This window comes from Denticeps clupeoides, chromosome 1 (assembly GCF_900700375.1).
Source record: "Denticeps clupeoides chromosome 1, fDenClu1.1, whole genome shotgun sequence".
Taxonomy (NCBI): Eukaryota; Metazoa; Chordata; class Actinopteri; order Clupeiformes; family Denticipitidae; genus Denticeps; species Denticeps clupeoides.
In genome coordinates, this window is record NC_041707.1 from 4,029,626 (window position 1) to 4,042,539 (window position 12,914).

General features: G+C 45.1%; 2 protein-coding genes across 5 annotated transcripts in view; both read left to right on the top strand.

Annotated features, from left to right (window-relative positions):
* aqr (aquarius intron-binding spliceosomal factor) overlaps nt 1-616 on the top strand; it is a 45,610-nt gene extending 44,994 nt beyond the window's left edge. For 3 of the 4 annotated variants that reach the window (XM_028996215.1, XM_028996240.1, XM_028996225.1), the window contains exon 36: nt 65-616. The gene's annotated coding sequence lies outside the window, so the exon portion shown is untranslated. Of the gene's footprint in view, nt 1-61 lie in introns of all 4 variants that reach the window. The other variant, XM_028996234.1, reaches the window with a different exon arrangement.
* A 6,468-nt stretch (nt 617-7,084) lies between these two features.
* LOC114797280 (gap junction delta-2 protein) lies at nt 7,085-11,217 on the top strand. Its single transcript, XM_028992074.1, has 2 exons — nt 7,085-7,330; nt 8,308-11,217. The coding sequence occupies exons 1-2, from the start codon at nt 7,260-7,262 to the stop codon at nt 9,149-9,151; spliced, it is 915 nt and encodes a 304-aa protein (XP_028847907.1). The 5' UTR covers nt 7,085-7,259; the 3' UTR covers nt 9,152-11,217.
* The last annotated feature ends 1,697 nt before the right edge of the window (nt 11,218-12,914 follow it).

Below are 12,914 nucleotides of genomic sequence, written 5' to 3' on the forward strand. Positions count from 1 at the left end.
TGAATGCACCAGTTGTCATTTAGTGGATGATTGAACGGTGGATTTGTTCCCTCACGCCCAGTAGAAGATGGGCAGCTGTGGCTCCTGCTTCTGGTGCATCATCTGGCTGGTCGTGCTGCTGGTGCTGGGCTGGCCGCTGAGCATCTTCCTGGGGGGGCTGTATGGCTTCGTCGCCCCGCTAACGGCCTGCCTGGGCCTGGATCGCCTCAACGACCTGCTGCTGGAGGGAGCCAACCTGGGCCGGACCTGCGCCCAGAACATGCGGCACGGCAAACCTCTCTGCTGAAAAAGCCCGAACATTCACTACTGCCACTAATAATTTAACTTTCATTCCTCTCTTCAAGCACCAATAACGTCCTCTACTTCAAGATTAGACAATTAGCGAGACACAGAATGTTTCTTTCAAAAAGTTTACCAGGAAAATATTGCCCACTAATTGTTAACTATCATATTTCATGAGAGCTCACATCTTTTGAAGCGATGGAGCTATTTTAATCATATTAAGAACGCCTTTGTTGACTGGCAAGGCAGTCGGCTAAGACTGCGTCCCTGTCGTCCTCACGCCAGTTCTAAACATGTACAGTCGGTATAAATAAAGCCAGGACTTCCCATCAAATTTCCACTGAGTGTTTGTTTTTTGCAAGGTATTATATTAAATATAATGCACTTTGATAATTCTAAATATGTGTACTGTTGTCACGCCCTGGTGTAAAATACGCCAATTAGCAATTTCCCGGCTTTATGTGCGAGTTTCCTACACTTGAATCCATAATATTTTTTACATTTCATAGCAAGCCATTCATTCCGTCCATGTTTTACATTTACTTTGTCACATTTACTTGAGTTTACATTTTTGAAATCATTTATTCCATGCATTAGATATGTCTTATTTTTCAGACGATGCATAAAAGTTACTCGCCGGTGGCGGATTTTCTGTTCACTCTTGAAATGACTTCATTCGTGCAACCCTGGTGTAAGAATCTACTCCAGCTTCTGGTTAAGACAGGTTCCAAATCTGCAGCATCGTGTCTGAAGTAGTGCCCGCAGATTAAGTTCAGATCGAGGAATATTTCATGTTGGCTTTTTTTTTTTTCTTTCTTTGACTGATAAAGGGTGACAAGGACCATTTGAGGGTCCTAATCGTTAAAAAAACGTGCTTGGGACAACATGGCAGCGTCCCATTTCTTTGAGTACAATATTAATGTGTCTGCCATACGAGCCCTAGTTCCCCGTAGGGCCCCGGGGTGCAGAACCAATCTCCAAAATCCCCAGATTTCAATCTCGAGCCTGTTCATTTATTTCTGGCCTCCGAGATGTTTTATTTATTTATTTCGTTCCTTGGCGTCGGACGCGGGCTTGCTGGCAGGAACCGGCGGCGCGGACTAGAGCCTGCGCGCGTGGCGGGGGCCCAGATTGCAGCCCGGCCCTTAAATATTTTATTTGTGTGCGAGATCAAGGCTGCCGTGCCCTCCGGTGCGTAAGCGCGTGTGTTCGAGTGGGTGGGTCGGTGCAGACTGGCATCCCATTAACCCCATACTGCTTTCTAATTTCCCCCGGCCTGTCCTGCTGGCCCACTTTCGGGGGTCGAGACGGCCGGATTTGGGCGAACCCGCATCCAGACGCGCCCCTCTCACCGCAGGTGAGGATGGCACCTCCGTTGACGTCTGACGCGTGTTCCTGAAGGATTTTAGGGTTTGCATGCTGCAGCTCGGGAAAGTGTCTGTGTTTATTTGCCCCGGGCTTTATTCATGCCACAGGCCTACTTCCTTCCTGCTGCGGTGGAAACTCTTTTAAATATTTTAAATTGGTTTCTGGTTTCTTCTCTTCGATATGTCACAGAAATATGGGGCTTATAGTTTACATACTACACTCTGGATTAAAATGCAATACAAAAAAAAAAAGAGGTCCTTGTCTCCATCTCCCCCAAATTTCTCCAAATTCCTCTTCCACACCAACCACCTGCATTTTCTCCTTCGCTCCATTCACAAGCTCTTATCCTCCGTCCTCAGCATCCTTCTCCCAACATACTCCTCTCGTCTGTATGTGACCAATCTCTATTTTGCATGTTGTAAATTACTTTTATTGAAATGCTAATTTGATTTCCAATTCTGGGTCACCATGATCAGGTGATAGCGAAAGAGATGTGAGGACTCTTTTAAAAAGGTCGATTGGTCAGCAAGCATGAACTTCTGGCCTATAGTACCTCAAATTCAAATTCTATTTGTCACGTGCACAGTCATACATGGTATGATATGCAGTGAAATGCTTGTGTGACTGCTATTAATATTGCAAATATGCAAATACAAACAAATATTACAAATGTATTCTTTTAAACATAAATTATATGTAATGAGTAAGGTGAAGATGACTTCAAAGCTTATACAGAAATATTTGTAGTGGTGTAAAGATGTGCAAATGTTCCATATGTGAGTCCAGAAGTTGTTTGAAGTTGTTGTGTATTGAGTCCATTGTTGGGGTGGGTGAGGTCCTTCACTATCTTCCTGGCCCTGGTCCTGCACTGCTTGCTGTAGATGGATTGAAGGTCAGGGAGCTTGGTACAGATGATGCATTCAGCTGATGGAACCACCCTCTGTAGGGCTCGCCTGTCCTGCATGGTGCTTTTACCAAAACAGGTTGAGATGTTTCCCGTCAGGATGCTCTCCATGGTGCAGGAGTAGAAGTTCCTGAGCACCTTGGAGGGCAGTCTGAAGTCTCTCAGGCGTCTGAGGCCGGGCCTTTTTCACCACGGTGTTGATGTGACAGGACCATGATAGGTCCTGCGTGATGTGAACACCGAGGTAACGGAAGCTGTCCACTCTCCCCACTGGGCTCCTGTTGATGACAGGGGTCTGGTAGGTCCTCTCCTTCTTGGTACTAAAGTCCACTATTAACTCCTTTGTCTTGCTGACGTTCAGGTGGAGATTGTTCCTCTGGCACCAATTCTCCAGATTCAAATTCACCAATTCTTCCAGCTTCCTCCAGGTCGGCTGTCTCGTCATCATCAGAGATCAGGAAACTTAATGTCGTCTGTGGAGTTTGTAGGTGGGCTTTTCCATCCAGTTTCTGGGCCTGTCTTATCTCCCTGTTTCTCCTGGACCAGGGGACCTCTCTGTAGCTTGGCTCCTGGTAGTGAAGAAAACCATACCTATCCTTACCTCATGATTCACCGCTTGTAAATTTGTTTCAGTGATTGGCAAAAAGCTGTACTTGTCGGATTCTGTTGGGCTCAGGACCGGGTCTAACTTTTTAGGCCTGATTAAGGCTCTACTCTACTCTACTCTACTTTACCTTTCCTTTCATTCTTACTTGTACCCGCCTATCCCTCTTATTCACACAAGTGTATTCTCCTCTCTAGGGTATAATCTCCACCTGGGTCTCCTGCGCCACACCCTACTCTCGTGACAGAGCACCATGTTAACTGTTAACATCACAGGCCACGAGGATATCCGAGATCATTAATCTAAAGTTCAACACTGGCGTAAACTACACTTAAACACAGACGATGTGACCTTCTTTGTACAGCAGTCGGTATTTATGTTCTTTTACCTTCATCGCCTGAGTGTAGGGCATCTCCATGCTGAGCTTCGTGTGGCGCCCCAACGTCCTTGCTTCTTGGCAAGGCCGCGGGTTCGATGCTGCGTCTGAGTCACAACTCAGCGCCACATTTACATCTTTTGACTGATCTGAAGCTTCAGGGGGCTGATGTGTGGAAGAAATGTGAAGAAAGATGAGAATTTAAACAAGGCCTAAGTGTTCATATCACCCACATTTCATGTACTGAATGTAAGGTCCAGAGTCCTTTAGAAATGTCCTTGTTCTCCATGACAAATGGAAAATGGAGTTTGAATAGAAACTATTAATGTATTAATAAGAAATCTTCATTGACAAAGAAATGAAAATGAAACCCACATTTGCTGATGCATGAGCTTGAATTTGACCATCTTAATCAGTGTAACTTTTTGCAGTTTGTAGTATCAATATAAAAATAATTTTCTAATAATCAATCGGGTGACAGGTGCTGCATTAGTGTACAAAGCATGTTCACATTAGAACACGAGACTAATTGTTACTAATAAAGTTCCTCTCTACACGCAGAAACACCTTCCTTTATAGGACATTTCCAGCTACCAGAGTCCTATAGAACGTCCACAATGTCTGGACCGGACCCGTTTTGATACAGGTTTTCCATTCAAGACTGGATATTTTTTATTTTTTTAACGGACACAAACCCGACATTTAGTATTTAGATATAAACCATGTTTGTTTGCCTGTTATTAAAAATTACAAAAAGGTCATTATTTATGTACAATGAATATTCAATTTAATCATATATCCTTATAAGGATATTTCATTGATCTGTCATTACATTGCATTATTGTTTTTATGATTTGATGCTAAGCTTCTTATACCCTTAGATTTGTTGTTATTGATTAGATATTTAAATTTTTAATTATTATGTATGTTTATGTATGTTATTATGTATGTGACGTATTGCAGTCTGCAGAAAATTCCTGCCGTAACGCGTCCCTCAGACCAGAATTCTGTCCCGACCAGTCAGAGCCGCTGTCCTTCACATCATCTGGCCAGCAGTGGGTTGTGACCTGTGACCCCATCGGTCCTTTAAAGGCCGGACAGGGGGCAATCGTGGTATAAAGGCCTGCTCCCCTTTCTGATCAAGTTAAGGCTGTTCTGCTGGTGACCTGGAAAGTGCCACCTCATTTAGAAAATTATGGGTAGCAATTAGAAGACTGGATCAATAACATAAAAAGTTAACACACTTTAAACACAAAAACTACTGCTAGAACTCAATCTGAATCTCTGGGGACCTGCTGACTCCTAATGGACTATTGAATAATGATAAATGTCCTTGTTTCAAAAGCACGAACAAGGCCAATATGTTTAATGCGATACCTTATGAAAGATTCAAAATGACATTTTAGAACGTCATTTAATTATTTAATTTCCAATAATGGCAAACTGTGAAATATTACAACTGAAAACAGGGTGTACCCTGGAAACAGCGGGGGTGGTGAGTGGCAGGAGAACGGTGGCTAAGCTGTCCTCCCTGCTGGACAACATCTCCCACCCCATGCAGGACACCCTGACAGCACTGAGTGGGACGGAGAGATTCAGAAGGTCTTTCCTGCCAACCGCTGTCAGGTTCTACAACAGCTGACCACACAAACATCCACGTCCAGTACACCATCTCCAATATGTGCATGTCTATCCACACTGTACATATGTAAAATCTCAGAAATATATCGTTTATGTATATACCGACATATTTTTTATTTTTTACAACTGACTGTTTTTTTTTTCTATTCTAGGACCATTTATTATACAGTCGACATATTGTCTGTGCTTTAGTTCTTTGCTGCTCTTATCTTGTACTGTCCACTTCCTGCCGTGACAATGTAAATTTTCCCACTTCTTATTTCATACCACATGGGGTCAAATTTGGTATGTAGATATGAGCCTGACCCCATGCCATTTTTTCCGATAGCTGTTTGGTGTAGATTTGCGTCCACGTTGCAAGAACGTCTTGGGATGGTGAAGGCTGGCTTTGCATGAGATGACGTGGTGTCCTGGGTTGACCCCGTCACCAGGTAAAGGCCGCGACGCCAAAAAACATTTAGTCCCGGGAGTAAAGTATGGCATCATCACCAACATCACCATCGTCGAGGATCTGGCACCGAGGAACACCCCACACTGCTGACTGAAGCCCCCCTCAACCCCAAGGCCAACCACGAAAAATTGACTCAGATCATGTTGGAAATAGTGGAATACCGATTCGCGGCCCGTGTGTAAATAAGTTGGGCACGGCAATAAAGTAAAATCTCTGTTCCAGCCGTCCTTCATTGGTGCATATCCCCTCACCTTCAATTCCAATATTAAGGGATTATATTATAAAAAAATTAAAACATTTATTCAAAAGGACGCTATATGTATTAGAAAACCCAGGTGGTAAAAAAACTGAGATTAAGGGGCAACTGCACATCATTTAAGTTAGTGTGATGGCCACACCCACCCCTCCTCAGCCCCTCCCCTTTTCATCATTTTCAGGAGTCTCAGGGCTTTTACTGAATACTGTAAATAGGACCGCTATTTAGAACCGCTGTCCTGTCCTCGCAGGTATGGAGTCCGCTGGTGTTCATGAAACCACGACATCACCACCATGTACCAGGGGATTGCTGACCGCACGCAGAAAGAGATCACGGCGCTGGCTCAAGGTGATGTGGCTGCTGCTCACACCCTGCCTGTCAGACATTCTGCACGATGGAGGAGATGTGTTGGGTAAAAGGTGTAGATAAGGATCAGCAAGCAGAAATAGGATCATCATGCACAGAACGTGCTTCTAGCCACTGTGACCCTGGAACTTCCTGTAATGTTGAAGTGCATGATCTGCACCATCGGAGGAAACGATTTGCAATAATGTGTGCTCTAGTTGTAATGGAACTGTTTATTACCTACATCTCAACCTTCTGTGAAGACCAGGGACTTTTAGATGAACTTTGTTATTTAATTTTTTTGCTGTGAAGAAAACCAATAAAAACTCGTCTGTTGTATGGGGCCACGTGACCAGTCGTGACCTTCTTGAACCCTCTCAAGAGTGTGCACCGATGGATTTTAAAGTTGAGGTATGCCCGACGCTGACGTCATGGCCCCCGGACGCACGTGGGGATCGATTCGTCGAATCATCGGTTGCTGGAAAATCGATTCCCACGGCGGACAGGGAGGAGAGGGACCCTCAGCAAGCCTCGTTTCCCGCCATTCCAAGTGGCGCTGGACTGTTTAAAAGGGGGAGACTCGCATTACGGCCGGGAAGCTCCTGGGATGGACGCCGGAAACTCTTCTAACTGCACGTAGAGTCTCCATCACCTGATGGAACCGGGGTCCATTTCAGCAGAATGTTGGGGACCAGCAATCCTGGCTCCTCTCCGCCAACCTGTGCGCCCGTGACGCACGACGAGACTACTTAAAGGCGGATTAACGCTGGCAAGACATTAAATCCAACCTCCCTCTCTCCCTCCCTCCCTCTCTCTCTCTCTCTCTCTCTCTCTCTCTCCCTCCCTCCCTCCCTCCCTCTCCCATCAACCTGAGCTGAAGATCGAAAATAGGAGGGCTTATATTAATCAGCGCCTCGGCACAGCCAGACACCGATGCGGGCGCCGCGCACAACCGCTGGCGGCTCTGGAGAGTGACGTTTTCCCGGGAATTCGCGCGGAGTGCCCGGTGCGCTCCTCTCCGGATGAACAGACATGGGGGAATGGACCATCCTAGAGAGGCTCCTGGAGGCTGCTGTCCAGCAGCACTCCACCATGATCGGAAGGTAAGGGGGGGGGGGGGGTTCAAAACGCGTTTCTGCCGTGGAGGTGGAGGTGGAGATGGAGAACGAACCAAAAAAAAAAATGAAAGTTGCGCGCAGACTGTAATCACAGAAGCAGAAAAACTCACAAGTCGGACAAAGAAATGAACGCAGCCGGCGCGGGGTTCAGCACCGGACAGCTCCCGCAGTCTCCCACTGCGAGACAGACCGTTTTAAATGGATATATAGCTAGATAAGTGCGTAATTTATACCTTTTAAATAGATAGATAGATATATAAGTGCATTATTCATAGATGGATAAATCAAAAAGTGCATAATGTATACATTTTATATAGATAGATAAATAAATAAGTGCATAATGTATATATTTTATATAGATAGATTGATAGATAGATGGATAAATAAATAAGTGCATAATGTATATATTTTATATAGATAGATTGATAGATAGATAGATGGACAAATAAATAAGAGCATAATGTATATATTTTATGTAGATAGATAGATAGTAGATAAATAAGTGCATAATTCATAGACGGATAAATGAATAAGTGCAAAATATATATTTTTTATATAGATAGATAGATAGATAGATAGATAAATAAGTTCATAATTCGTAGATATATTCTGCTTGCGTTTGCAAACCGCAGGACGAAACCCACCCAAAACGGAGTCTAAAGACAAAAGACGAGTGGCGTTTATCGCCTTACCTGTATTGTACGTGTGCACGATTTGCATGTGATTAAATATGCATCGCCAGCTTTATGGGCTCGGTGTAGAAATATATCGAGATAGATATATGATGGATCAACAACAATAGTTTCACACAAGCTTGGCAGAATAGAATTATTATGTAATCCATAGCTAGATAGATAGATAGATAGATAGATGCTGGAGGTGTGCACACAGGAGCCAGCGGAGCTTTTGTGCAGAAGAATGAAGGTGTGGTGAGAAGGTGCTCGCTTCTCGCCCGCTCGCAGGATCCTGCTGACAGTGGTGGTGATCTTCCGGATCCTGATCGTGGCGATCGTCGGCGAGACGGTGTATGACGACGAGCAGACCATGTTCATCTGCAACACCCTGCAGCCGGGCTGCAACCAGGCGTGCTACGACAAGGCCTTCCCCATCTCGCACATCCGCTACTGGGTCTTCCAGATCATCATGGTGTGCACGCCCAGCCTCTGCTTCATCACCTACTCCGTGCACCAGTCCGCCAAGCAGAAGGAGCGGCGCTTCAGCACCGTCTACCTCACGCTGGACAAGGAGCAAGACGCCGCCAAGCGCGACGACAGCAAGAAGATCAAGAACACCATCGTCAACGGAGTACTGCAGAACACGGAGAACTCCACCAAGGAGGCGGAGCCCGACTGCCTGGAGGTCAAGGAGATCCCCAGCGCCACCATGAGAACTACCAAATCCAAAATGCGCAGGCAGGAGGGCATCTCCAGGTTCTACATCATCCAGGTGGTCTTCAGGAACGCGCTGGAGATCGGCTTCCTGGTGGGCCAGTACTTCCTCTACGGATTCAACGTGCCCGCCGTGTACGAGTGCGACCGCTACCCGTGCATCAAGGACGTGGAGTGCTACGTGTCGCGGCCCACGGAGAAGACCGTCTTCCTGGTCTTCATGTTCGCCGTGAGCGGCTTCTGCGTGGTGCTCAACCTGGCGGAGCTCAACCACCTGGGCTGGAGGAAGATCAAGACGGCGGTGCGCGGCGTGCAGGCGCGCCGGAAGTCCATCTACGAGATCCGCAACAAGGACCTGCCCCGGATGAGCGTGCCCAACTTCGGACGCACCCAGTCCAGTGACTCGGCCTACGTGTAGCGCGGCAGGGGGACGGGGACAGCGGCGACACTTTCTGGTGGTCGCGTTGCACTTTTTTTTTTTTCTACTCCGCGAAGAGCTAAAACACAAAGTGTGTGTTCGTGCGTGTGCGTGTGTGTGTGTGTGTGTGTGTGTGAGAGAGAGAGAGAGGTGTTCAGCCACCCCGGGGCGCCGTCACCGTCACCCAGCAGCAGCTCACCGCGACGTCCGCGCGTTTCGTTCGAACCTTCTAAAAATCCCGAGGTGTGCGACTCGACTAAATAAAATAAAACAATTAAATAAAAAAAAAAGCACAAAACGTGTATCGATTATGAGGCAAAAAAAGAAGAAGACGATGTCCGGAACGTCCGGTGCGAGACGACGTGCGATCTTCTCTGCTCTACTTGAACAGACTGAACACGATCCCGTTCCGTTTCTTTTTAATGTTCTTTTCCCCCCACGCACCTACAAAATCTTTTTTTATTTTTTAAAAAAAGGATGTCTATATTCCTGGAATATGGTGTTCCGATTCAGCTTTTCTCTTCTTCATTCCCCTCCTTTCGTTGCCTGTGTTCGCACCGCTGACCTTAACGTATGTAACCATTCCACTGGTGCAGAATACACGTCAAATCCTTAATTTCAAACGCACCAAAGCGCCCACTGATTTCATTTGTGGAGAAGAATAAGGAAAAAAAAATCAAGTGTTTTCTTGATTTCGTGTAATCAAGTGCCATACTTGTACATAAAGCATAAATATATAAATAGAAATATATATATACACAGAAATATATATATATACATCTTTATATATATATATATTTCTATATATATATAAAGATGTATACATATAAATATAAATCTATTCATTATTAAAGCAAATTCATTGCTTGGATTATGCTAAATGCCGCCCAGATTTGCTTTAATTGTATTCATTGTAATTTCAATTTAAATATATATATATATATTATATATAATATAAAAAAAAATCTCTTTCAACTTTGCAAATGACTGGAACGAAAGGAGCAGAAATAAAGTGCTAGTCTTTTTTATACACGCGGAACAGAAATCTGCTTCTTCACCACCTCAGTTCAGACACAGTTTTAAACCAACGGACACGTTGGGCAATAAGAAGCTGCTCTGGTGCTACGGTTTCTCCCTGACCAGGAGCTCCATGACCTGCAGAGAGGTCAAAGCGATACTGTGAACGCCCTGGGCTCGCCTGGTCAGAGCAAAAGACACGCCCACCTTCACCCCTGGGACTCCTGGGTCTCGAAGTGCATGTTTAGGGGATTTTCAGGGACGGAGGTTCTCTTTGCGCTTCCTGAAGGTCAGAAGCAGAACAAGAAGAAAAGGTGCTGAACGTTACGGAGTCTGCAGGATCATCCCTGGGTCGGCCGCGCCGCCGCACCTGCCGAGATGAGCCAGCAGCTCGCCGAGCCGATGCATCAATCTTCCCCTCGCGGGGGGGGGGACGCACAACGGGAGGAGGGCAGAAGGGAACAACATGGCGGGACTTTATCTTCTGCTTTACCTTCCTCCTCCTCCTCCTCCTCCTTGCCGAGGCCCTTCTTCTGCTCCGTGCTCGTAGATGTTCTCCTTCAGGGACTGGGTTGTGTAGGAATGCATTTTTTTGCATGCTGTGATGCATCTGCCATCATATGACTGTTGGGACGCTTGGTTCAGTAGAACATTGTTCCCCTGCTTCACGCTCTTATTTGCTTTCGAATGAGTATAAAGAAAAGGGACGCAAGCAATGAAAACGAGGGCCATCGGTGGCCATCGGCGTAAACAATGAATGTTTTAACGGTGGAAGCCACTTCCATGATGTGGTTGAGAGATCGGGACTATGGACCCTGAGGTCAAAGGTGAAGTCCTGTGCCGTGAGGACGGACCAGGAAACAGCAAGTTTAATTCCAAACGTTCGCAGTGTGAAAAAAAAAAAAAAAGGATTCAACCAAGCCTCCAACCCGTAACCTTTTCTAATCCAGGTCGATCTGCTTCTGTATAAATGTAAATCAGACGAACTCAATTTGAATGAAGTGCTGTGAATTAAATCCATCTTCTCATACGAATGAGAACGAAATGAACGGTGAAGGACTGTGTGGTTTCTGTACTTTCGGCCCCGAATGGGATCTTAAGATGGTCTATGCAGCCTTTAAAAAAAGAGAGCACAGATTCAAAATTTGGTGGCGTTTCGTCATCCTTACGGTGTCTGCATTCTGCAAGCATTTCCTTGCAAAAAATCTTGAACAGAATACAGTCAAAACCAATTTTTGTGTTTTACTGCGAAATACTCACTCATGAGATTATTTAAGGTTACATGAAAAATCCTTGGGAAATTTATTTGGAATAGTGATCCTCTCAGTAACCTGTTTTTTGGAAGGGGGGCTGCATCAGATTAAGTACATGCTAGACTACATTTTTTACAAAATTATTAGAGTAATCCTTATGACAGAAGGGAAGCATCGCCTTAGTCATGGTCAATAATTATGTCACAAATGCGGTGAAGATGAACTTGCATCGTTATCAATCATACGTACAAAATGAGTATTGTTGTATTAAATCGAGTCTGTAATTCACATTTTTAGGAGAAAGACATCGTTACAAACTGAATTCTGGGTCGTGTTGGGAAGGACGAGCAAAAGTAGGAAACGGTGAAAAATGTTGACCCGCAGGTTGGAATTTATGAGTGACCTTCCACCACAAAGGCAATTTAAAAGGTATCTCTGCAGAGGGTTAGACAGAAGGGCCTGGAACCTGGACAAGGAGACCCTGGCCGTGAGAACAGAAGCCCCTTTCTATGCCCTGAAATGAACAATGTGCAGATTTTAATTACACGAATAGCGGGGGAAGGTCAAATGAAACATGACACGTATGAAAACATTTCTCATGGATACTCTTCCTATGCCCATATAAATGTTCCGATGATTTTACTGTCATTTTGCAACAATTTGCTACATTTAATAAAGAAAAAAATTATAAAACAATATATATATATGTAGAGGAGAAACAGTAATTTTATATATATATTATAGAAGAGGGACACCCAGGTTCTTCTCATAGCCCTGAATATCATGCTTCCACAGACCAGGTCCTCCACCCCCAGGTTAAACTGTCACATGAATCCAAGTGTCATTTCCAGGGACCTTCAGCTGCTCTGCATCACATTACATCTGTTTTAATGCACACCTGCAACATGATCTCATGTAGCTGCGTATGAACCGCACACCATTTTTAAGGACACATGATCACAATTGAATCTTTTTGTACATCAATTTTTAGTCCCCATAGACTTCAATTGTTGTCAGTTTTGTTGGGACAGTTTACCGGGATTAAGTTTAGGGGTCACTTGAGACAAACACGGCCTCAGGTGCAAGCAGCACAAAATACCCTAACCCTAAATATGAAATAAAAAAACAGAAATATAGCAACACTTGATCGATTCCATTCTCTGCAGCTAGTCTCTCCCCAGACAGTTTCATTATCCTCCCAGCACTGGCGAGGGAGGGGTGGCTTTATTTATGAGGCATCTAAGGGGAACATGATGTGACAGGCGGCACGCTGGGGGACTCTGGGCGGTGTGCGTGACACTGTGCAGCGTGAACTCAGCAAGGTGAAGACAGATTAATGCGGAGACCAATTTAATATCTGCCCGGCATGACGAACCGTCTGAATTTAGGACCGCCAGTTATTTACACGGGGACGATCAGCAAATTCCAGAATTGGCACGTCAACATTTGCCAATATTAAAATAGTCAGGACGGCACAGGTCAAAGGTCAACGA